We start from the raw sequence: 26,385 nt of genomic DNA, 5'->3' as shown, positions 1-26,385 counted from the left end.
ATGAAACTTTCTCTGTGTGATTGTTACATTGATATAAGAAAGTGATTACAGTATCAGAGCAAAGGGATCATTTATTGCAGAAACTGACCCCTTGTAGAGAGGCTCTAGTACCCTGTAGTATCACCTCTAGCTTGGATGGGAGATGTGATATGGGTAGGCATGGAGGCTCTAGTACCCTGTTGTACCACATAAATCTGGTGCCTGGACAGGCCACGGAAGCATAACAATGTTGTATAGGCATTCCTGTGACACCCTTGTGTGTACAACTGAGCATTATCCTGCTGGAAAATACCTCTTGGAAGTCCGGCCATGAGAGGAACACATGTGGCTGCAGAATGTCCTGAACATATCACTGAGCTGTCATTATACCTCGTACCACTATTAGGGGTGACAGACTCTCGTATGTGTTGGCCCCCCCAGATCATCACACCAGCAGTGGGGGCAGTGTGCCGCTCCACAGCATAGGCTAGATTGAGGCGCTCACCCCTAGGTCTCCAGACCTGGGAGTGCCTAAACTGAACCAGATTCATTGCTATATACAACCTAGTTCCATTCCGTAGCAGTTCAATTTCGTCATTCATGACACCACTGCAAACTGACCTGGCAGGTGGGTGTCTAAGGCCGTACACGGAATGGGTGCCATGAGATCCAATTTCCTTCAGAAAAGCACTTGGAAATGGTTCTGACACACACAGGGGCCAGTAACAAGGGTGCCACCTGTCTCTGGATAGCAGACAATGAAATGGAGCTGCTCATTCTTGTCGCATGATTAGACGATCCTCTCAACTGGTGGTCTGCTCAGGCTGTCCTGAATCCGGTCGCCTTGTGTGCCCTCACGCATCCACTGGTCAGAATACTTCCTAACAGTCTGATCAGAACAGCAAGGTTGCAGGCATGTCATCGATACGACCATTCGGCTTCTGGAATTACAATAATGCACCCCCTCAAACTCTGTTAACTTGGCAAAATCTCTTTGATTGCATCATATAAGCATGTATAGGGGTCAACGATCTCTAAACAAATGGAAAAAGCTGTCCACTACACACAAGTAGCCTCTGAAAGCCTTTTTATAGGCCAAGGGTGAAATCTAATGAATAAGAGACCCCCTTTATTATCATAGATTGCCATAATAGGTCTGACTTTTGGTAGGATACCCTAAAGATACAGCTAAGGGCCCTTTTACACAGAGCAATTATCGTTTTTCTCAAGTGTTAGCTATCCCTCCTAGCTTTGTGTCGTCGACAAATTTTATCAGTTTCCCATCAATTGCCTCCTCCAAATCATTTATAAAAATGTTAAACAACACTGGGCTTAGGATAGAACCTTGTGGGACCCCACTTAATACATTCTTCCACTTGGATGTGCAGTCATTTTTGACCACACTTTGAGTACGATCACTCAGCCAGTTGTGAATCCACCTAACAGTTGCCTTGCCTAGATACTTTGTCAAAGGCCTTACTAAAGTAAAGATATACTATATCTACCGCATTTCCCTGATCGACCCAGGCAGCGATTCTGTCATAGAAGGAATTTAGATTCATCTGGCATGACCTGTTTATTACAAACCCATGCTGGCTCTGGTTAATTATTCAATTTTTATCCAAGTACTTCCATACATGCTGTTTAATAATTTGTTCAAAGATCTTTCCCGGTATAGAAGTCAGGCTCACAGGCCTGTAGTTTCCTGGATCCACCTTCTTCCCTTTTTTGAAGATAGGGACAACATTTTCCCTTTTCCAATTTCCTGGAGATTCTGTTCTCCAGGAATTTTCAAAGATTATGGCGAGTGGTTCAACAATTACCTCCGCTGTTTTCTTTAGTATCCTAGGATGTAATTCATCTGGACCTGGAGACTTGAATTCATTTAAGTTAGCTAAGTGTTGCCTCACCATCTCTCTACTTATAGATAGCCTGCATGCTTTTATAGCACAGGGAAGATCAGTTGATGTTGCATTTACTTTATGAGAGAAAACAGATGCAAAGTAGGAATTTAAAAGTTCGGCCTTCTCAACATCATTCTTAAGTTAACCAATTCACCATTTTCATCTCGTACTAGCATCTTTTACTTTTTATTTGACATACCCCCCAAATCCTTTTTTATTGCTTTTGGCCTCTGTTGCAAGCCTCAATTGATTATTAGCTTTAGCTTTTCTGACACTTGCCTAACAGTTTCTGCAGACTGCATTATATTCTTCTTTAGATATTCTTAATATAATACGTAAAAACACTTAAACCCACCTATTTTTCCCAGAACAGGATAACACTCTGTAGTGACCTTCTGGGCCACTACACATTGTCTGAACACGGCCAACAACAGAACGATGAAGGATCATCTGTTTATTTATCGTTCGCGTTATACATGCATGTTTTTTTATTTGCCAGTCATTCCCTGTAAAAGGTGATTTATTCAGTCTTTCGCAAACCATTCCAAGGCATTTCCAGACTGCTCTGAAAGGCCAACAATGGACAGTGAACAGTGATGAAAAATATAAGCAATTATCTGCATTCAAATGCACGTTGTTTGAAAGCAAACGACCTGTTGACTTGTTCCAACGATTAATTGCTCTGTGTAAAAGGACCCTTATGGAGATTTCATCTTAATAGGGTTAAGTGGTTTTCCCACCACAAACATTCATTATCTATTCACAGGATATGTAATAAATGTATAAGGATCACTCCTCTGGGACTCCAAGGAATCACGAGAAGAGCGCACTCTCGACTCCCCGTAGTAAATGGAGCGGCAGTGTGTATGCGTGATCATCACTCTACTCCCATTTATGATACAAAGGCAAATAGCCAAGTGCATCGTTCATCTATTTCCATAGACCATAAATGGAGCTATGGTCAAACATGCTCACCACCACTCCATTCACTCAGGGTGTGCCGTTCTTATGATTCCTGGGGGTCTGAGCAGTCAGACCCCCAGTGATCTTACATTTACCACGTATCCTGTGAACAGGTGATAAATATTTTTGGTGGGATAACTGCTTTAATTGGATATTGGAAATGGATCTAATACTAAAACTTCCTGTATACAAAACCGACTTTGTAATCTCTTCCAATTACTGCAGATACCATCGGTATGAATTGGATTTGATAGCCTCCTGTCCTGGTAGGCCGTCATCTTTTTTTTTCCTAATTTACACAATTTTTTATCTGACGCTCACCATCTTCTCCATGTAAGGATAATGTAGCATTAGAAACAGTACACAATTTAGGAAAAAGACGGCCAAGCTGAATGATTTTTAACTGGCAAATCTACCCATTGTCCTTTTTCCGGAAACAGAAGAGGCGGCATGCAATATATCATTGTGTTCTTTGTTTTATCTTAAAATGTCATTTGTATTAGTTTTACATTCAGGGAACAGAAACCAGCATCAGATTCCTTCAAGACCTTCCACCAGTATGTGGCATATAAGTCTGTGACAAGTGACATTACAGAAGGTCATGTCACTTGTAACTGCTTGCATTAAACCTGTCTGATTTCCCATGTGCCCATCCTTTGTTTGATTAATACTACTTTATCCTATCCAAGATATAGGAAAGCCCAATCTGAAGCGCTGTAAATGCTGGATGGATTGTTTCTTCCTAAATAATAATTGTTGTACAGTGCGGCGCGCAGGCAGAGGAGAGTTTATTGCAGCAGATTCTACTTTTTATGAGCATTTTAATCCAGTAGATGGAGACACTTTACAATATTAGTAACGCAAAAACATAGAGAAAATAAGAGTTTTGAAGCTAAAATTGTCGTATTCAAGTTATTACTAATTGCTGATGCTTAATGTAGCATAGACTCGACTCATTAATTACCACATAATTTCAGTGGTTGATTTACAGTATACATCTGCAGTATATTTTTTTGCTGTATAATTCCGATATTACTCATTCCCTATGTAACTCCAGAATCCCCAAACCAGTCAAACAGTATAAATACTCGTACATATCATACTTGGGGTTGCAACTACATCCATTAAAGGGACCCTAAATATGATATCTACATTAACTTCTTAGGTAATTAGAATGGTTCAGTTACAATTCATCTATTGCTTCAGCTTGAAATATGAGGTACATACACAAGGTAACATGTATATTAGATAAATGTATACCATCCTACCAAAGGTAATTAGACTCGTGAGCAGTAATGAAAAGTAGTATTTTTTTACATATGTTAATACTTAATTGGGCCTCCTTTAGCCCTCATGACATTGGATACTCTTCATGACATGCTTTCTACTAGCGACTGATATACTTTAGCTGGTATTTCCCTCCATTCATTCTACAAATGTCTGGCAATCTCAAAGAAAATGGACAATGTTCATATTTTCTGACTCGGCATTGCAGTTCATGTTGGAAGTGTTCAGTAGGGTTCAGGTTGGGACTCTGTGCAGGACAGTCCAATCGTGGAACATCCATATCTTCAAATCAATGTAAAACGGCGTTGGATTTGTGACAAAGTGTGTTGTCTTGCTAAAAGTATTGCTGACCATTCTCAGAGTATTACTATATTGTCAACAGCAAAATAGTGCCTAGAGTGACAATGCACACCTCTGTGCTCATGTTCTGAGACCATGCCACATAAAACATCGAACGGAAACACCACCATATTTAACTGTTAGCACAACACAGGCAAAATGTGTTTCTCAGACCTCCTCCACACTCAGATACCTCCATCTGATTTGAAGATGGAGTATTGCGATTCGTCACTCCATAGTACGTTCTTGCATTGCTTAACTGTCCAGTGATGACGCTTTCTGCACCATTGTAGACGGGGCGATGCATCTTCCTTGTGTGAACTCCCCAGATGTTTGCAGGATGAATGCAGAGAAACACTAGCTAAAGTGTATCAGACGTTAGTAGAAAGTATGCCATGGTGAGTATCTGATGTCATTATGGCCAAAGGAGCCCCACTAAATATTACCATTGGTGGTAATATAGTGTATCATGAAACATAAAGGCCTTGTCTCACCTTTAGGGGAATATGAACTTCATAGAGAGAGCACTATGAGCCAGAGTTGTGAGCCATTAATGAGCAACAACTCGAAGTTTGGTGGACTCAGTATTTCTATGTATTACATGAACAGCCATTATTTTGAAGGCTCGCATGTAATGCTACTTTTCCATTTAAGCAACCACTGCAGGGTAAATGGGCAGATGAGAGCCACTTTTTCTGTCAGAATGATCCCCTTTTCACACTTGCATTTGTATTTCCATTGTTTGGCTATGTCCCTGATGCCAAACATTAAAATTACCAGAACCACCATCCTTGGTATATACTGGATCTGAGTGACACCAGATGGACCCTATTGACTATAATGGGCTCCATCTGGCTTCCAGCATGCTGACTGACATTTTTCAGGCAGCATGCTATGTTATTTCATCTGATACTTCATGCCAATTCTGTTTCGGAGGCTCCAAACTTTCAGTCTTGTGAAAAAAAAACGCAGCACGTCCTATCTTGGAGCGCTGTATTAGCCCATTGAAATCAATAGGCATGCGTAAATACACCGGAAATATGCAGGAAAACTGCGTATTCACTGTGTACTTCTGCACAAAATCAATAGGATTTTTTGCGTTTTTTTTTAATTACCCTATGTATTAATATACATAAAAAGACTGCCAATAGGCAAAAAAAAAAACGCAAAGCAACAGCGTGTTTCAGCCAAGAGTATGCTGCGTATTCACGGGCCGACATACGTATACGCCCTTGTGAATGCACCGAGACTGATATGCATTAGCTTCATGCAATGTCATGACAGGAAATAATACACCGGCGTCCGATAGAAGAACAGCCATTAAATAGCCCATTTCCTCACACAATCCCGGTAACAGTGCACTTTTCTGGCAATCCATGAGGGATAAAATAGGCAGCACTTTGAGCTGACATTTAAACTGTCATTCCCAGCTTGCCCCGTGTTATTTTGACTGTAAGAATCGTTCCATCTCTTAACTATATGGAATCTGACAGGAGACTCAATAATTTCACTACTTTATAGAGTCATTCCATCCCCTCGCTGACCCCTCGCCTCTGAATTCCTTGATAAATGAAAACATTTACAAAAAGCACCACATTCTGTGACAAAAATAAACTTCATCTCCCTCTCTTTTATATTTTCAAACTGCGAGATCATCTCAGCCTGACATATAATTTACTGCCTTCACAGAAATCACCACATTTTTTATCCCTAAAGGTCTTAAAGGGTGATTTAAATGACCTTATCACCCCAGTTTAAGATGGACAGGAGGCAGACAACATTATAATGTGCAGCATGTATCCTTGATAAACACCTCTATCATACCGAGGTGAACCGGCGCATTTATCCTGCAGGTCAAGACCTGCAAAGCTCTCTGGATGAGAATCTGAAAAGACTCTGAAGACTGTGCCAGCTTCTCAGCGTGCACTGAAAGCCAGTGTCAAGAATAGTCGCCTATTAAAGGCATCTGGATGGAACAAATCAAAATGGACAAAATAAATGGGGACAAATTTATCAAACTTTTGTGGCTCCAGCAATTACTGCAATTTTGTGACCAAAGTGTTGTCAGAATCAAGGTTTACATTCTGGGGATCCATTTTTTTAAAATTGCTTTTTCTTTTCAATTTAATTCTGAGGATGTTTTGTCAAAAGCTTCAGCCACTTTAATGCAGATGGAAAAAGGGAAGAAAAACTTTATTGCACTTTGAGCGCTTCAGAAGGTGTTTTTTTTGTTGTTCTTGCTTAATATTACAAATTTTGGGATTGGCCGTTGACCTTAATTTAAAGAAATAGTAAATGGCATTGATGTAATAATTCTGTCTGAGAGTATTTCACACGTAGCATAAATGCTACGTTTCTTACGAGTCAAGGAAAATCCGCAGTATTTATAGTACAAGCCTTTTGGATGAGGTTTTAACAAATCACATCCACGCGGTGCGGAAATAATCCACGTGGATTCCACAGCGGAATTGACATGCGGTGTAGATTTTAAATCTGCAGTATATCCTTTTATGTTGCATATTTTGAGTTCGAATTTGACCTCGTCTTCACATGAGGAGGTTATATCCACGTCATGTAACGCATACAGAATTTACCAAAATCTGCTGCATGGGAACATACCCTAAGAAATAGACATTGTAGGGCATATTTCTTAATGGTGTTGAAGTAGAATTCTGGTGTAAGTTGCACCTTTTTGGTGCAAATCCATTTAGACAGACTTACTTTTGGTTTTGAAAGCTGAGTGATTGACATGGAGCAGCTAAAGACATTTATGTCTAACTTACATAGTAACATAGTGTGTAAGGCTTAAAAAAAGAGCTACGTCCATCTAGTTCAACCTATTACCTCCCAGTATTGATCCAGAGGAAGGCAAAAAATCCCCAATGAGATAAAAGCCAATTTTCATCATTTTAGCGAAAAACATACCTTCCCAACTCTTCTCAATCAGGATAATTCCTGGATCAACAACCCTTCTGAAGTAATATTGTAATGCTCAAGAAAGATGTCCAGGCCCCTCTTGTACTCTTTTAGTAAGTTCGCCATCACCACGTCCTCAGGCAGAGAGTTCCGTAGTCTCACTGCTCTTACAGTAAAGAACCCCCTTCTGTGTCAGTGTAGAAACCTTCTTTCCTCTGGAAGCAGAGGATGCCCCCTTGTTACAGTCACAGTGCTGGGTATAAATAGATGATGGGAGAGATCTCTGTATTGTCCACTGATATATCCATATGTAATCATTTTTATAACCTCTTTGGGTATTGTAGTCCACCAATTCCATTTATTAGCTTAGTGGCCTTTCTTTCAACCTGCTCAAGCTCTGATATGTCCTTCTTGAGTACCGTATGCACCAATGCAGGGGAACAGAACTCGTCACTATGACATCCATAAATATAAGAAACAATGGTCTGTCTATCACATTGCTCGATCCCCTTAGAATACGGGGGTGTATGTCATCGGGACAAGGAGATTTGTCTTTTTTAATATTTTTAAGGCAGGTCTGCACTTCTTCCTGGGTTACACTGATGACATTTAATGGAGAGTTTACTTTAACACTCTGCATTCCACTGACATGTAATTTCCTAAGTGAATACATTGGCGAAAGAACTATAAAACGGATTTGCTTTCTCCTCATCACCTTCTACTATTTTTCTCTCATCACTTTTTAAAGGGCCAACACTTTTCATTTTATTCTTTTTGCTATTTATATAGTTGAAAAAAAGTTTAGGTTTAGTTTTACTCTCTACATCAATGAGTCTCTCTGTCTCCATCTTTGCTGCTTTTATTTGCTTTTTACTTAATCTATTTTTTTCCCTATAGCTTTGTAATGCTTCTTCCCTGCCTTCTTGTTTTAGCAGTTTAAATGTTTCATTTTGTTGTTTATTGCCGCCTTTACCTCTTTATTAAACTATATTGGTTTTCTAAGGCCTCATGCCCACGGCCGTGGCGGACTCCGCTAGCGGAATATCATAGCGGAGACTGCCACGGCACCCAAAAAAACCCACTCATACTCCCCTCTGGAATCCGTCACGCTGTTCCTGTCCCTCCAGACGGTGCACATGTGCAGTACAGCATGCGACGCGCCGGCAGTGCAGGATGACGTGGGCAGGGATGCTTTTTCACTCGATACTTCCGCTGTGCTACAGCGTGACAGCCAGCTTCCATTGACTACAAATTTAGCAGAGAGAGCTGCCCACTGGAACACAAGAAGTCATAGGTTTGAGCCTTCCAGCTAGCTGCCCGATTATCCTGTACTCCCATGCTACCATCCACCCCCACATCTGCCCCAGTGAGTGAACTAGGTGAACTGAAAACCCTTTACCAGGTTTCCAATGGATCTTAGTGTTGCAAGCTGCTCATTTAGATCCAGGATTTGGGCTTCCAAATGTGCAACATACTCACATTTCATACAGCAGTACGCCTGTTTAAGGACTTCATACATGGCACAAGATGTACCCTGGACAGCATGGAGCACATTCTAAATGGGAATGGTACAGATAAAAATCAAGTAATTCAATAAATAAACATAGGTGTCCCCTAACTTTAAAGTCACCCAATTTTAAGTCACACACACTTAAAACAACCACACTTTACATCAATCCCATATTACCTTGTTTGGTTAAATAGCTATCAGCAGCAGTAACTCCTGTAATGAATCCTCTGTTTGGAAACGTGATGCCACCTATTGGTTGACTTATTTTGTGCCAAAGTTTGGGACTATTTTGGTGCTGTTTTTTGTTTTTAAGTCATATAAGCTTATCGATCAAAGCAAGGTGCATTTACTTAAAACTTTAAAACTTTATTAGACACCGGAAATTTGCCAAATTTTGGCTAATTTTATGACAAAGTCTAGTTATAATGACATTAGTAAATCTACTAGTGAATAGAGGAGGAAAGACTAGTGCAATAAATACTTTTGTTGAACAACTCCTTCTGCACAGAAAAAGCATGAACCTAGCTTTAAAATGTATGAAGTACATTTATCACAATGGATTTGCCAGAAAAGCTTAAAAGAGGGTTAATTCTGCCTATTTCATCACTGTTGCGCATGATAATTATATTGCTGATATTACTACGAAATTCCAATTCATCTGAATGGGGCTTGATGACGTTCATGCAGATGTTGCAGAAACAACCCAATTCACATGTGTGAAATTAAATTTTCATGTGCAGTAATTTCTGCAACAGATCGGCCAATTGTGAATATAGCCTAATGGTGTCAACCTAAAATGTATTTGTAATATTAGAACTAGGGTTTATTAGATTGTGTTACACTAATCCTTCACTGTATGTTGTTGGTGTTCTGTTAGTGATCTACAAAGCTTATGTAAAGGGCATTGATTTATGCAGTGTGTTGGGTAGATCAGACCACATATATGATGGACACCAACAGCTCCCAGTAGACCCCATTGACTTATAATGGAATTCATAGAATTCTATTATAGTCTCTGTTGTTTTACCAAAATAGTGCTGCATGCTGTGTTATATTTCTGGCAACCATGACAGAGGCTCCAAACAGATCTTCCATTACAAATGTGAATGTAATAAGAAATTAATAATCACAGAATTCTGGCCATAAAAACAACATGATGATAAAAGATGGAAATTCACCTCTAACAAGTTTCTCTCTGTTGCTTAGCATTGAGGTACGTCTACCTGCAAAAAATGGGGCAGAATATAAAAATGAATTGAATATCTTATTACGTATATACAGATGAATGGAAATGCTAATTAATTTGCTTCAATGAAAAGCTTTCACGAGAGCATACATCTTTAATGTAGACAATTGTACTGATTTTGTACTGGCTAAAAACTGTTCTGTATTTGCGCTATATATATATATATATATATATATATATATATGTGTGTGTGTGTATGTATATGTATATATACATACACATATGACTGACTGACCCACTGAGTGACTGCAGAAAATTCCATGCAGGAAAAAGTGTCATCCACGCTTGCTTGCAGAATAAAATGTATAATCTTCCTTTATTTAAACATATTTAAAATTTGCCAGGTATACACATCTCTGGACCAGACGCGTATCGGCCACTGAGTGACTGACTGACTCGCCACCAATTCTCTAACTTTCCGATGTCATACAAACTTGAAATTTGGCACAACCATTCTTTAGGTCCTAAAAAGGGAAAAGTAAAGGGGGCACAACTTGATTATTCAATGCTAAGTGCAAAAGTAAGTGACCCCCTATATAATATAACAAATAACACACATCTGTACCTCACAAACTTGAAATTTTGCACAACCATTCTTTACGTCCTGAACAGGAAAAGTAAAGGCATCGCATCTTGATTATTTAATTCTAAGTGCAAAAGTAAGTGACCCCCTATGTAATGTAACTAATAGCACACATTTGTACCACACAAATTAGAAATTTGGCATGACCATTCTTTACATCCTAAATTGAAAAAGTAAAAGGGTCGCAACTTCAATATTCAATACTGAGTGTGAAAAACTGTGCGAAAATCCATGATACATGAGAGTTCTTTTCTCAGAAACCATAAAGCCTAGGGAAATGATTTGTATACTAAAGAGAATCTACCTCACCTCTATGTGCATATACTGAGAAGAATATAACTGACCTTTATGTGTATATACTGAAAAGAATCTAACCAACCTCTATGTGTATATACTGATGAGACTATAACTGACCTCCGTGTGTATATATTGAAGAGAATCTACCTCACCTCTATGTGAATATACTGAGAATATAACTGACCATTATGTATATATACTGAAGCAAATCTGCCTCACCTGTATGTGTATATACTGAGGAGGATCTACCTGACCTCTGTGTATATACTGGAAGGCTGTAAAGTACATAAGAAAGTGGCCATGGACTGCAGGGATCTAGCATGCCTTTAACACTAAGAAGGGGCTGCAACCTCCAGTCAGGGGGTAAATTTGAATAAAATCAGGGGTTACCTTTAATGGTAAAAATGTCAGGAGAGTAGGAGGGGTGGCACATTTTGCAGAGCGACGTCGGTACATGCAGTCTGAGAAGAATCTCCTCTATGTGTATACATATTTTATTCCACGGTTCCTCTGACGTAACTACCACTTCATAAAATTTTCTGTGCGAACAGCAGGTAAACACCTGTACCAAATTAACTCGAGCAAAGCTGCGTATATCAGGTAATAGAAAATAAAGCCAATGACAGCAAATATATAGGCAAATACAGATCAAGTAATGATGAAATACTGACTACATATTGCTACAATTTCATCTGTAATACCTCCGTATTATGAACCAGTATTAAAACCTTTTACGTGCCAGTGTTCCCAAATGGGATAATTACTTTTCAATTTGTTTTAGTGGCTTAAATTTGACTCCTTTTGTTTAAAAAAAAAAAAATCGGCCTGTAAAAGGTTAAGGCAGTATTTCCCAACCCCAGTCCTTAGGACCCCCAAACAGGTCGTGTTTTCAGGATATATTATAGTAAGGACACGTATGGCAATGTCTGAGGCACCAACAATAATTACATCACCTGTGCAATACTGAGGAAATCCAGAAAACACGACCTGTTGGGCTGCCTTGAGGACTGGAGTTGGGAGACACTGGGTTAAGGACTTGTCACAATATTCTTGTATGAAACTGTCCGAGAAGATATTTTTCTGACCCAGTTTGCTGAGACAGTTGCTTACTACTGCAAACCAAGCAGATGAAGTTGCTTTTTTGGCATTCAGCATACGTCTAATGACTCCATCTCTTTTGTCTTCATCTTTTCTGTACAGATTTAAGATACTGCATGCTTAAAGGGGTTATCCAAACTCGTAAAATTGATGGCCTATCTTCACTTCACCCCATTCACTTCCATTAACTTAAATTGGCTTAGCCTGTATTACTCAGAACAGCTGCTATCAATAATATAGTATTCCACTGTATGAGCACAATTGTGCTCTGATGTAAACATTGGAAAGGCCTTGGCACTCATAAAAAGTGCTGTAGGACCTTCAGTCAGTTACTCATTGGAAATGCCTAGTGGCAGATCCCCACCAATTAGATATTAGTGGCCTATCCTGAGGATAGGCCATCAATTTTACAAGGTTGGATTACCCCTTAAATCCCCTGCACTCTGTAATCAAAGACCTGATGATATCAATAACTGTCCTTGACCCTCCATAACTGGTATTGCTGGGACTGTAGTAGCGAGTTCAGAGGATGAAAAGCTTATGGTTGTTGTGTTCTCCGCTCTACTCTTCTACCTGTCTTTCCCAATGTACTAGAATAATACAAAAAGTTATGTCACAGTACATAGATGATGCACAGTGATGGCATAGTAAAGGGACAATGTATAAGGGGCTTCCCTAAAGGGTGTACTGGGATTCACAATGGAGCACCAAGATTGCCACTCAAAACAGAATTGAGCATGCTTCCTGGGAACTGTCTAATGAGATGATGTCAGCACTATGAAAGGTTTTGAAGCTTAACCACAAGAGAGAGTGCAGAGACTGTGTAAGTGAGCTGAGGGCCGCTGAAAGAGTGCAATGATCTACAGAGGGGCTTCTGCTGTCAGAGAGGAATATGAGAAGGGCTGTTTGGAGAAGGCAGATAGCACTGTGCAGATGAAATTAAGAACACCTGCTGCCAGCAAAAGAGAGCGTGGGATGGCACTGTAGAGTTACTGATCAAGACCAAGGAGAACATTGAGGAGTGCATTGGCAACAAGTTGTAAGTGAGGCTGGCCTCCATAAAACTGCTAGGTGTGCACACTGCTAGGGATGATATGTTAGCAGGTCTGCTATAGGAAGGGCTAATAATATAGACACTGACATTGTGTATATTCTGTGTGCTTGAATCCGAATTATGAACTGTGATATTTAAAGAGGCACTGTACTTCGATACAGGAATCAGCTTTTATAAAGGACTGAGTGGGATATTGGCTTCAGAAAGTGAAGTACACTATGATGTGAGATTTGTATTTCTGTTCCAGCCATTGACCTGGCTGCAATATTACTGACACTGTTATTATAATATTACTAATTTCCATTTCTTTTTAAAAAAATGTTTTTGTTTTGTAACTTCTTCTGCTGCATCGTACCCTGAATCTATGTCACAACGCTGCCTACCTACAACAAATACACAGAGAAATATCACAGTGTAAAGATAATACACTAGGGGATGTTGGTGTCATGGTATAGTGATCATTAACTCAAAAAAGCTTGCTCAGAGTACAGTATAGGGATAATATGCACAATAATGTCACAGTAGAGGGTTAATGTACATGATATCATAGCAGAGAAATAATGTTCATGGTGACATCACAGCAAAAGGCCGGTTTCACATGACCGAGAAACTCGTGCAAGATTTGTGCATTGTGAGACGCATAAGTCTTGCACAAATATGAACCCCATTCTTTTGAATGGAATCATATACACAATGTGGTGCGGGGAAAAAATTGTGGCATTTCCTATTTTCTTGCGATCCGCAGAATGCATCACCCATTGTTTTCAGTGTGACAGTAAAACACACCGCACGACATGCGATGCAAGGTTTCCTATTGAAGACAATGCTAAATACTTACTGAACCTCCATTACGGCTGAAAGCTACACCGGAGGATTGCTACTTTACTGAAATGATGGGAGGCGTTTTTGCTGTGAGAATGCATGTTAGCGAGCACAATATCAGGCCAATATCGCACTCGCCCATGTGTAGATAGCCAAAGGGGTATGTCCTGGTCAGAGAAGTAAGTGATTCTAACAATCTACTGTAATTAGGATCATACAGAATTGTGGATCATAGACGAGCCTTATATCTAACGTTGCTACAGTATTAGTATATATGAAGCAATGCATGGAACGAGTTATTACTCTCTCCTCCTGACATAGTACACAGCTTTATGCAATGAACATTCGCATGCTTTATCTTATGAATATTTTCTGTGTCGTATTTCAAATCCTCATAAAATTTTATCAGTGAAAATGCGTTTTGAAACTGATTGCCTTTTGCTTGACAGTGGAATACAGTAGTAACGGGCTTGTGTTTTGTCCGCAGGTAATGGAAGACATGCTAGAGGACGAGGATGAGGAGGATGACAAAGATGACAAGGTAATTATCCTTCTGTACACATGGGTACCTGAGGTTATCAGAATGTAAGCATGACACAGACAGAGGGAAAAGGAATTGAAAGGTTTCCGGCCAGAATATTGGACGCCGTGTTTATCATTCCAGCAATGCCCCTGAACGGCGTAAACTATAAATTCATCCTTTTTTTTGTCTAGAGCTGGGTCAAATATTTTATTTCTGCCCAGAACAAATATGATTCCACCTGTCTAGAATGTGATAGCTCTTCTGATGATAATTGCAATGACAACTATTTTTGAAGGACAAATTATGTATCCTGCTGCAAAACCTATACACATAACCGTGCGGATTGTATGAAGAAGGGATTAAATGCAGCGGTGACTATGAAGAGATGGGGTTACATACAGTCGAATGGCAGTATAGTTTATCATTGTGTCTTTGTGATGGTACAATAAGGAGTAGTTCTTCCATGTAGTGTCTTTGATGTACAGGGCAATAACTAAAATGGCCTTTCATGCCATATACAGACAGTACACCTAATAGCCCATAGTGACACATCTATTAAATAGTAGCTATTATATACAGCCAGTGGAGACAGCTCTTTTTATGTGATATATTTCATATATTGCAATATAAATCACATGGGAAACCAAACTCTCAGAGCAGACAGCAGGGAATGTGAAGACCAGGGCTTTTCCGTAAAGGGCAGGATTGAGGCGTAAAAGTGGGGCAAGAAAAGGGATGGGTGTATGGGACTCAAGCAAACGACAGGTAGCACTTTTGTTGAGCGACACAATATTTAGTCTAAATCAGTGTCGTCTACAATTTTGTGCCTTTGATCTGACTGATAACCTGTCAGGTTTTAAAGCTCTTTTAAAGGGTTGGACATTGATTTACAGGTTACGCTACTCAGCAGGGCTCTGGGGTCAGTAAGCCAAACTTTAGACTCTTCTACTTTTTCAAACTCCAATCCCAACTTCTTCATAAATGGCTCATATAACAATTAGAAATAACATAATTTCTCCCCGTCTCCTGGAAAATCTATGGACAGAAGCTGTTCATATTTCCTGACTCGACGTTCCAGTTCGTTCCAAAGATGTTCAGTGGGGTTCAGGCCAGTCCAATTGTAGAACATGCATATCCTCAAACCAATGTACAACAGTGTTGGGTTTATGACAAGGCATGTTGCCTTGTTAGACGTTTTGCTGACCATTTTCAGAGTATTGCCGCAATGTTTGCAGCACATTGTCTAGTCAAGGAACACTTCCATGTTCATGGTTCTTGCCACTACAGTCAATGGACTGAGACCATGTCACGTGAAACATCCCCAGACTATAAAGAAACCTCTGCCATACTTAACTGTTGGCACAACACACTCAGGAAAAAGGCGTTCCCCAGGTATCCTCCACACCCAGGTACATCCATCTGATTTGAGAGAGCGCTCCCCCCTGCTATCCCCCGCTGCACCCCGGCGCCCCACGAATCTGTTACGGCACTCTGCCCCCCGAGCGCCAGTTGGGGTGCCCTGATCTCCCGCACCCCCACTGTCCCTGCCTACTTGCCTCGGCCCTGGCTAACCCCAGGCGGACAACTGGACGGCGGTCCCTGCCCTGGCTAGGGACCTGGCGACTGACAAGCAGGAAACTACCTAATGGGGGGAACAGAGTGCCGACAGAGGAGGCAGATGAATCAGACCAACAAAACATACAAGGCTGGAGATGGGACTCACAGGCAAACTGGCAGGGTGCTGGATAGCAACTAGTACTGACTGGGCCAGACTAGATTAGAGGCTAGCAGAACCAACACAAACAGACAGAGTAATAGGGGACCAGAGGGAGCTGACCGACAACTAGAACCGCAGACAGACTGGCTAGGTGCATGCAGAACCAATAACTGGCAATGAGCTCACTTCACTGCCAGTCTTTTAACCACAAGGTTCCGCCCAGGGGCGGAGAGTGGGAGGAGGCAACTCCGCCCACTGCTGTATAAGAAGAACGGAGGAGGGCGGGCGGCACCCTACGGGCGGACACACCCATGCCGCCGCCCACAGCTGCTGGGATAACCTCGACACAGGGCTCCAGGCCGCCGGAGCCGACGCCGGAGCGCCGCGCCGCGCTGTATGGTAACATTACCCCCCCTCTGACGGGGGACCTCCGGGCCCCCGGAAGCTCGACCAGGCTTATCCAAAAAACGGCTGTGAAAACGCTGTACCAACCCAAGAATGTGACCCTCCCGAGCGGTCACCATGGACTGATCCTCAGGTCCATGACTTCGGTAGCCTGTGGCTGCCCCATTTCCTTCAGGGGCTCTCCTTTCTACATCTTCTTCAGGACCAACCGTTGACATATCGTCGTGTTTCAGGTCGTCTTCCGAGTCAATGCCCGAACGTTCACCACTATCTCTTGTCCCATCCTCGCTCCCAATGACGCTGTCTTCAAAATATGAGGCAACTCCAATTTTAAAATCACTGTCATCTGAGCTATCATACTCCAAAAAACTCTTCCGGGGCCCCAAATATTGTAAGGTTCCTGTACCCCGGCGAGAATCCGGGATCTCCTGAGCCTCGTGTTCAACTTCATCACAGACCAGGGTGGGCGGCGGGGGACCGGAGGTGGGCATCACCGAAGAGACAACAGGTTTCGACAACGACTTATGGAACCCCCTGCGACCCCTCCTTTTGCGATTTCCAGAGGACCAGTACCCCTTCTGTCCCACCCTGTACGGCTCAAATACCGACAGACTCTCCTCACAACGCAACTGCCTACGAGACCCCACCCCTTTCTTCCGTCCCCTATGCAGGGCATCGGTGGCGACATCAGCAGCAGGGCGGGCGGACGGGGTTTGAAGGTAAGTGAGACCTCGGGGACTGAGTGCGGTATCGACTGGGCAGGGAGGAAGGGAAGCGTGATGGCTATGGCAGGATGGCCCCCACTGGGTTAGCTCCCCAGTGGCCCAATCGAATTGGGGGTTGTGCAACGCCAGCCACGGCATCCCTAGTATCATGTCTACCGACATTTTCTCCATTACCAGGAACGATAGACCTTCCGAATGGCGACCCCCCACCGTGAGTTGTAACACTGGGGTCCTCCATCGTACCAAGCCCGAAGCAAGAGGAGTAGCATCAATGCTAGCAAAACGAATTGGCGTCTTTAGCGCCACAAATTCAGCCCTCAGGGGCTCAACGAGACGCATGCTTATCAGGTTAGCAGCTGCTCCGGAATCAATAAACGCCTGCCCTAGGCGGGAGAAGTTCCGGAATCTAACCTGATAGGGTATCAGAAGTCTAGGACGTACCTGAGGTCCTAGGCGACCCTCCCTGCAATCGCCTAGGACTGGAAGTCTTTCTGCCGATTCAGACTGTGGACGCTGAGGCCTCCGGGGGCAGGTTATCACCCGATGTCCAGCTTTCCCGCAGTAGAGACAGAGATGATGTAATAACCGAATCCGGCGTCGCTCCTCGGGGTCCAGCAGGTCCAGTTCCATAGGTTCGGGAACAGAGACTGGTACGGGCGGGGAGGGGACAGGACAAATGACCTCCCTGACTCTATGGGTCGGTCTATCTTGCTTCCCAGCCCTGAGCCTCCTATCTGCCTTCACTGCTAACTCCATAGCCTCCTTTAAGGACCCGGGAACGGGATGGGAGATCAACAGTTCTTTGACCGCGTCCGAGAGACCTTGCATAAAAACGTCTTTCAGGGCGCTATCGTTCCATGCAGTATCACCCGCATAGCGTCTGAAACTGGAGCAATAATCCTCCACACAAAGCGACCCCTGATGCAGCGCCAGCAACCGTGAAACCGCCAACCCCACTCTGTCCGGTTCATCGAAGATGCCCCCGAGTTCCTGAAAAAAGGAGTCCACCGAATGCAGGGAGGGGGAACCCTCGGGAATGGAAAAGGCCCAAGTCTGGGCAGAGCCCCGCAGCAGGGACATTATGAGCCCGACCCTCTGGATCTCCGAGCCGGAAGAGCGGGGACGTATCCGAAAAAACAGGCGACACACCTGCTGAAAAACAAAAAACTTGTTCCTCTCCCCAGAGAACACCTCGGGAAGAGGGCACTTGGGTTCGGGACTGGTAACGGCATTCTGCTCCTGCGACAACGCCCACTGCTCCTGGGCCACCATGCGAGCTGACAAATCCCGGATCACCGGCACCAGGTCTTGCAGCTGGTTTGCAAGGGCGCTGATCGCCGCCATGAAAAGAAAAACAGTATTTTAAGGGCCAGTTATTATGTTACGGCACTCTGCCCCCCGAGCGCCAGTTGGGGTGCCCTGATCTCCCGCACCCCCACTGTCCCTGCCTACTTGCCTCGGCCCTGGCTAACCCCAGGCGGACAACTGGACGGCGGTCCCTGCCCTGGCTAGGGACCTGGCGACTGACAAGCAGGAAACTACCTAATGGGGGGAACAGAGTGCCGACAGAGGAGGCAGATGAATCAGACCAACAAAACATACAAGGCTGGAGATGGGACTCACAGGCAAACTGGCAGGGTGCTGGATAGCAACTAGTACTGACTGGGCCAGACTAGATTAGAGGCTAGCAGAACCAACACAAACAGACAGAGTAATAGGGGACCAGAGGGAGCTGACCGACAACTAGAACCGCAGACAGACTGGCTAGGTGCATGCAGAACCAATAACTGGCAATGAGCTCACTTCACTGCCAGTCTTTTAACCACAAGGTTCCGCCCAGGGGCGGAGAGTGGGAGGAGGCAACTCCACCCACTGCTGTATAAGAAGAACGGAGGAGGGCGGGCGGCACCCTACGGGCGGACACACCCATGCCGCCGCCCACAGCTGCTGGGATAACCTCGACACAGGGCTCCAGGCCGCCAGAGCCGACGCCGGAGCGCCGCGCCGCGCTGTATGGTAACAGAATCTTTTCGCCCGAGTAGGCAGTTACTCGAGAAAAGCGATGCTCGATCGAGTAATTGTCCTAAACGAGCACGTTCGCTCATCTCTAGTTCTAAACAAGAAGGTAATCTAGTACTGCTGTTTTCAGACTAATTAATAACTTAGAATTTTAAATATATCGGCATGATATCTGCTGATGCACCTACTTTACAGGGAGATTGCATCACTGGTAGGGTGAAAACGTCATTATATACCACAAGCCCAAGGTGGACAAAACTATTTTAGTCATAAAGCTTTCACCCTATTCATACAATATAATCAATTCCCAAAGGTAAATTCATCAATGTGAAAAAGTGACAGAGAACAGAGTATTTAATCATCAATGCCAACAAATAATGAGCAGATTAACGTAGAGGGTACAAGAGCTGTATGTTTAAGAAAGTCTCACAATATTTGGAGAATATGCCAAAGGCATCTCTACTCTTCAATCCCCGAAAAAAGGTTAATCAACATAATTCTTTAGTGCTTTCTAATGGATTTAACACTAATTTAAGTTAGATTAAAAACTTTAAGTTTAAACTACCTTCCAGTCCTCAATCAGGACCCAATTCTGGAGAAAAAAAATTGTGCACAATGGTTGCTCATGTGTTGCTAAGCGAGGCAGATCTTTTCTCCCCTATTCTGTTTCTTAGTAAAACGAAAGATAAAATATGTTTTTCCCAGAAGGGCTTTTTTCAAATGTGGAGGTAGAAAGTGTAACATATAACATTGCTTCAAAGAAGGCTACATTTGGCTTACACAATAGCAAACAGTTTAAAATGAATTGTTTTCTCAACTGTGATTCCGATCACGTAGTGTACGTAATGGAGTGCACATTATGTAATTTGCTTTATGTGGGTTGCACGACGAGTTTAAAACTTGTACAGTGAAACATTTTTTCCTGATATAGAAAAGAAAACTGCTAACGTTTCAGGAGCTGCAAATTATTTTATTCAAGTACATGCCAGAGATACTACATTTATTTCCAGTTCTATGATATTGAAAAAGTGTTCAGACCAATTAAAGCGCTTATCCAAGCAAGAAAACTGTCAGAGTGTGATAGTCTGTGCTCCTGGGTCTTGTGGTGCTATGCACTTTCAGCAGCACATCTCTGCAGGTCCAGGCTGATTTGACTGGCTGTTGTGTGGATTGCCCCAGCCAACCAATCAGCTGAAGTCTGTGCACATAAATAACAGCCCCTCCTGCTAGAGGGTGCTGGTCATTATCTTCTTCTGAATGCTGGTGAAAGGATGCATGCTGTGCAGATCTCTGTTCATTTGTGTCTAGCTCTGTCCTTCTCATTTGTGATCTGCATGCAGGAGGTTCTGTGTGTTTTGCGAATATCCTGCTTGGCTTCATATCTGGAATCCCTCCATATGTTTCGGATGCCTGATCTCTTTTTTTTTTCTATTGGTCGATTGGTGGACTGATGCCTTAGTCTAGATCTGTCTGTGTCCTCCGTCTGGTGGTGGTGGTCAGATGGTGGAGGTTCCCATCTTGTTCGTCTCTGAGGTATTAGGACATCATTCAGACAAAACTATTTTCAGAGGTTTTAGTCCTATTTGTATCTGAGGTATTAGTCCTGTCTGAACTATGTCCTGTCTGACTTTGAATATGTTCGCTGGTCTTGAGAGTTTGTCTGTTTTTCCAGTTTGTGTTGCACTATTAACTGGAGTTTATACTACGTGACATCTGTGCCACTGCTCCCTGCTGTCTTTTAGGGGGAGTCAGTTTGGCTCCAGGTTCCTGATGTAGGGCCGTCTTTGTTAGGACGATTACTCCGCTTATAGGTAGGTTTTCCCCTTTTTGCTTAGACCGAGGTCAGATGTCTCTTTGTTATTTGTATAACGATATATTTCTATATTGTTTTCTTGTCTAATAAAATGATCCTCTGTTTTGTATATTGGAGTTTTATCTTTTTATGTCCAGAAATTTACTGTCCTGTTTGGACATTATGGGTTACTTAGACTGAGAACAGTTGTTCAGCATGGTCATAATAGTTGGTCGATTTTGAATGCCATATGCACATTCATTCAGGCATGCCTAGATAAGTTCTGCATTGAACATGACAAAAGCATTTTGGGAAAACAGCTCAAAGTGGTGGTAAAACCTTAAAAATGTCATACTCCCTTCTCCCGATCCCCACTGCTCCTGAGTTGACGGCTCCTGAATAGAGCGCTGCATGGATCATGGATCTAACATCTCAACAGATAGAAAAAGAAAAGGAAAAGAAGCGCCAGAGAAAAAAGTGATGAGACCCTCTTTTTGAAAAACTAAAGAGGAAAAAGGATGGTTTCAGTAAAAAAAAAACCAAATCTCTCACCTCAATGTAGACCTTTCATAGTTCTGTATTCGTAAAGAGTATCCTCTCTTCACAAGAGGAGAGCCGCTGGAAAATAGCTCAGGGATCCATCAAAGGAACCCCCATATGAAATGCAAAGAGATTTTTCATTAAGTAAAAATTCTTTCCTGCGCTCACAGAACTTAAGAAATCTCTTAACATCTCAACAGAAGGTTCCAAAAGGTTTCAATAAAACAACTTGTGTATCTATTAACATGTTCTAATATACAGGCCACATATGCTCTACTATAGAAATGTGATTTGTTACTGCTTTACAGAATGCCTGTGTCTACCGGAGTGTACGCTCCTGTGCCGTTACCATTTTTGCTTGCACTTTTGGCTGCTTATTATTATAATGGATTAGTATCTTTTAAGCAATAACCATATGGTCCAGGGAGTTTCATATATGATGACACCAGCTATGACTAAGAGCAGCGTAACTGCTCAAAACAGCACCATCTGTATCGCAGTATACTGCTAATGGACTTAAAAATGAGGAAATGTTCTTTAGGCCAGGCTCACACAACCGTGTGTGCCGCCGTGCCATGCGCAGATCTCTCGTGTGCAGGCATGTAGCAAGTATGCAATGACATGCGTCCTTGCTGCGTGCCCCCAATCCCCATGCACTAGCTTGGCACGTATGTGTGCATAATATGCGCCAAGATAGAACACGCTGCGATTTTCTTCCATGCATAAAAAACAATGCAGATGTGAGTGGCCCAATGCAAATCAATGGGCTATTGGCATCACGGGTCATGATACACCCCTGTTAGAGCGGCTTCCGGCTCCCGTGTGGACGGAGCCATCAACATCCAGTTCATTTCCATGACTGCGAGGGGCTGAAATCAGCTGATCACTTGGAGGTCCTGAGCAGCAGACCCCGGCCGATTAACTATTTAAGGATAGGTCATCAATACTGATAGAAGTTAAATGCCTGGAACACCCCTTTAAGATAATAACTCCATATTTACTGCAGATGTCCTCCATTGTACATGAATTGTGTCACATTATAATCCAAATGATTGAATTTCTTTCCCTTCTCTATAATAGCAATTGCCTGTAATAAATTCTGCTTTCGACTTCACCGTGTGATCGTATCTTGCTGTGATTACACAGCTTTAAGAGTTAAATTTTTGGCTTCTGTATCGACACAACCAATTCAACAATTGTTAAAAAAAAAGAAGAGAAAAAAAAACACAGAAAAGAGGAGCAGAAGAATAAAATACAAGTCTGTTTCCACAATTCATTGTGTCAGGATATGATAGCACTTGCATTAGTCGTCCTTGAGGGAATATGAAAACCAGAGGGAGGAAATTAGAGTGACCTTGTACCACAAAAGCTATGGATTGTGCTAGCAGGACTACTTTGCAGCACACAAGAGCGTAGTGATAAAGGTCTGGAACTGTCTGCGTTTTTACAATACCCCAAATCTCTCTGCAGCTAGAAGAACCTTCAAAAGATGAGATGTTACAATTAAACTTTTGAAGACTGTTACTTATATTCATAAAAGCACTGAAAGGACTTCTTCTGCAGCACGACTTATTTTAGGTTTACAGTACCTTCTTAAACACTTCCCTCTTCAATAATGAAGTATAATAATATTAATCAGGGTTGCCAGATTATATCTTTATAATAAATAATAGAAGTAGTCCTTGGCTTATAGTTTATCTAGGTCTAATGTAGACGTAAAACATAAGTCATCCTTTTATGTATGACATTGCCTTGCTCTCCGCAACATTTAATATCCTTCATCATTTGTGAATTCCAAAGTTCAAAACCTGAACCCTTCATTGTTCCACTTGTTAATATTCATCAGATGAAAGTAACCAAACCAATCTATTGCATCCTAAACCACTGAGATTACAATCAGATGACTGATTTTCGTTTCCTACATTGGTTGCAGTTTGGATCTTTGTAAGGGTAGCCATACCCTTTAGATCTACACATGACTGGCCTTGGCTATGTGTGATTTGTGCAGTCAAATAGGGTGCCAGTTTATAGGGGGGCATTGACAGATTTACGGTGGGTGTAATCCCCCCCATTAATTCCTGCTGGCCAGATGATCTTCTCCCTGCAAGTGGAGCTACATGAATCATGCTCCTTCTGACTCAAATGTCTTGGAACATCAGAGAAGAGGAGACAGAGCCAGGAGGAGGATGAAATCTTGACCCCCATCAGGCCAATATGCCTCAGTAAACTTTTTTTTATGTATGGAATAGCATAGTCGACTTGGTTCTGACTAGACCAGAAAGAGCTTGGTTCTGGTGCCATATTATGCACTTAGGTTGTTTCTGGTGCTGTACGTATATGTAATGTGAAGAAATTAGCATGGAAGTTCTGGAATTTCCACTTTCAAAAATTCCTAACCTTTATTTATTTATGAGGGCTTATTTTTTGCAGGGTGAGTTGTATTTTTTAATGACATCATTTAACTCCGCATATAATGTGCTAGAAGATTTTAAAAATTCCAAAGTGGTGCGAAGTGAGAAAAAAAACAACAATTGGATCTTTTTTTTTTCTTTATTTTTACGTCTCTCATAGTGCAGTAAAAGTGACGTTATCTTCATCCTGTGGGATAGTACAAGTACAAGAATACCAAATTTATGTAATTTTTTAATATAGTAATACTTAATAAAGTAAAATACCTTCTTTTTTTTTTTTAAAGTGCTTTCTAACGCCATCTTTTGACCCTCGTAACTTTAAAATTTTTCAGTCAATAGAGCTGTTTGAGGGCTCATTTTTTGTAGTTTGTATTAGTACCATTTTCGAGTAAGTATGACTTTTTGATAGATTTTTATTCAATTCTTTTTTCTTAGCAATGGAATGACCAAAGAAGGGCAATTGTGTATTGTGTATTTTTTTTGTGACGCAGGTGATCATGCGGGATTAATAATGTAATATTTTTTTTAAAATGGACCTGCACGGATGGACAATACAAGTTTTTAGATTTTTATTTATTTATTTTTTTATACGTGATGACTGGGTAAAAGTTTTTAATTATGGTATTGCATTTTCCTATATTTTAACAAGCTACTTAGTAAAGACATGCCAGGCAAAAGTTCATGGCAAAAGTCCCCAAGCTGCCATGACACCCAAGCGGCACCCCATGATCGTATCGGGGGTGCGCTCATACAGGACACCCTAAGTCATAACTGACAACATTTAAAGGGTTAACAGCTACAATCAGAGTTATCTCTGATCGTGGCTGTTGTAGGTAAGTTTTGGCTGTCAGAGACAACTGATTCTCGTTGTGTGAGAATTGGGTTCGCCTCCTGAGTCTACTCCATACACAGCACATGCAGTGGATGGCTATATACATCTGACTGCATGTTGTAGGTGCAGTTAGGACATATATAGCCATATGTGTATCACAAAGGAGTAAAAGTGATCCTCCAGTTTTGTTACAAAATATGTCCCAGGACTGCAGAGGTAGGAGGATAAATTACCTGAATCATTCTTCCCTGCCTCCCCTCCAGTCCACAGGTACCAGGCCCAATTTTTAGTTGTCCAAGATGCTTGCAACACTTTTCTTACTACACTGTTTTCTAATTTGCCGATGCTGAACACGTGAGCAGCTCTGGCCAATAGAGAGCAGGTATAGTGCATTGATCGTGTAACACTAGCATTACACTGTCAGGATTAGGTAGTCTGAATATTGTATTGGCTATCTTGATTGGTCAAAAACTGTGGCTTGGTAATACTAGATCAGAGGAACAGCAGAGAACAGCTGCAGGTAATATACCCCTTTCTCCTCCAATGCCGGGGCAGAATTTTGTCCCGAAAATGGACGGTCCAATTTTATTATAAACCATAAAGTATGGTGTAGATGGATATTATCTGTTGGTTTCTGTCACCAGACATAACTCTTTATTTTAGGTCATGTATAAAATGCCCTACTCAATGGGAGACATACCTATACTCCCTAAATGCTACCCTGCCTATCTTCCAATCAGGGAACAAAGCAAATTCTATGTGCAATATATGCTGCATACTGCTAGGGAGGCTCATGTAATGACTCCGCACATCAAACGTCTTGGCCACAACGGAGCACTAAGGAGACCCATGCACCTTCATTTGGGTGGGTAGAGACTCCCTAATTATCTCCTCTAGTACTCTACGTGTTGATCTGCGAGGTGACAGCATGTACCTTTTATATACTTATATATGACAAGGAAACACTAATAAGCATTACTTGTTCAGTGACACCAAATCTAGTACTCATTTAACAAGTTAATGCAAAATGGTAATCGCCGACCTCCTGAATTATGTTATATCACAAGGAAGATGGTGTTTAAGAGATGAGAAAAACTGTGCCTTAATTTATGCTCTCGACCTTTGCTTCTAGTAGAGATGTATAGTTATATAACACAGTAAGAACTTACTCTTTGGCAGAAAGCATTAGAAATGTCAAAAAACTCTGTGTGATTTGTTATCCCCCGAACAATCTCCTGTATGCACTTACACTTCAGTAAGGATGGAGACGTAATGCTCCCAGATGACTTGAGTAGCTCACAGTTAGAAATCAACAGATTGGATGAGAAATCCCTATAGAATATTCTGGTTTCTTCCCATCCTTCAAAATTCATCAAATTATGATATGGGGAAAAGCAGCATATGTGAGTCACGGTTCTAGTGT

The 26,385-nt window shown here is 42.0% G+C and overlaps 1 protein-coding gene across 1 annotated transcript in view; it reads left to right on the top strand.

Annotated features, from left to right (window-relative positions):
- Positions 1-26,385, top strand: part of MCTP1 (multiple C2 and transmembrane domain containing 1) — a 748,272-nt gene that overhangs the window by 661,594 nt on the left and 60,293 nt on the right. The window contains exon 19 of the mRNA XM_066603001.1: positions 14,486-14,539. Coding sequence (XP_066459098.1) covers positions 14,486-14,539 — 54 coding nt within the window. The remainder of the gene's footprint in view (positions 1-14,485; positions 14,540-26,385) is intronic.

Source organism: Eleutherodactylus coqui, chromosome 5 (assembly GCF_035609145.1).
Source record: "Eleutherodactylus coqui strain aEleCoq1 chromosome 5, aEleCoq1.hap1, whole genome shotgun sequence".
In the NCBI taxonomy this organism is placed as follows: domain Eukaryota; kingdom Metazoa; phylum Chordata; class Amphibia; order Anura; family Eleutherodactylidae; genus Eleutherodactylus; species Eleutherodactylus coqui.
Note: the sequence above shows the minus strand (reverse complement) of the source record. Positions and strands in the feature narration are given on the sequence as shown.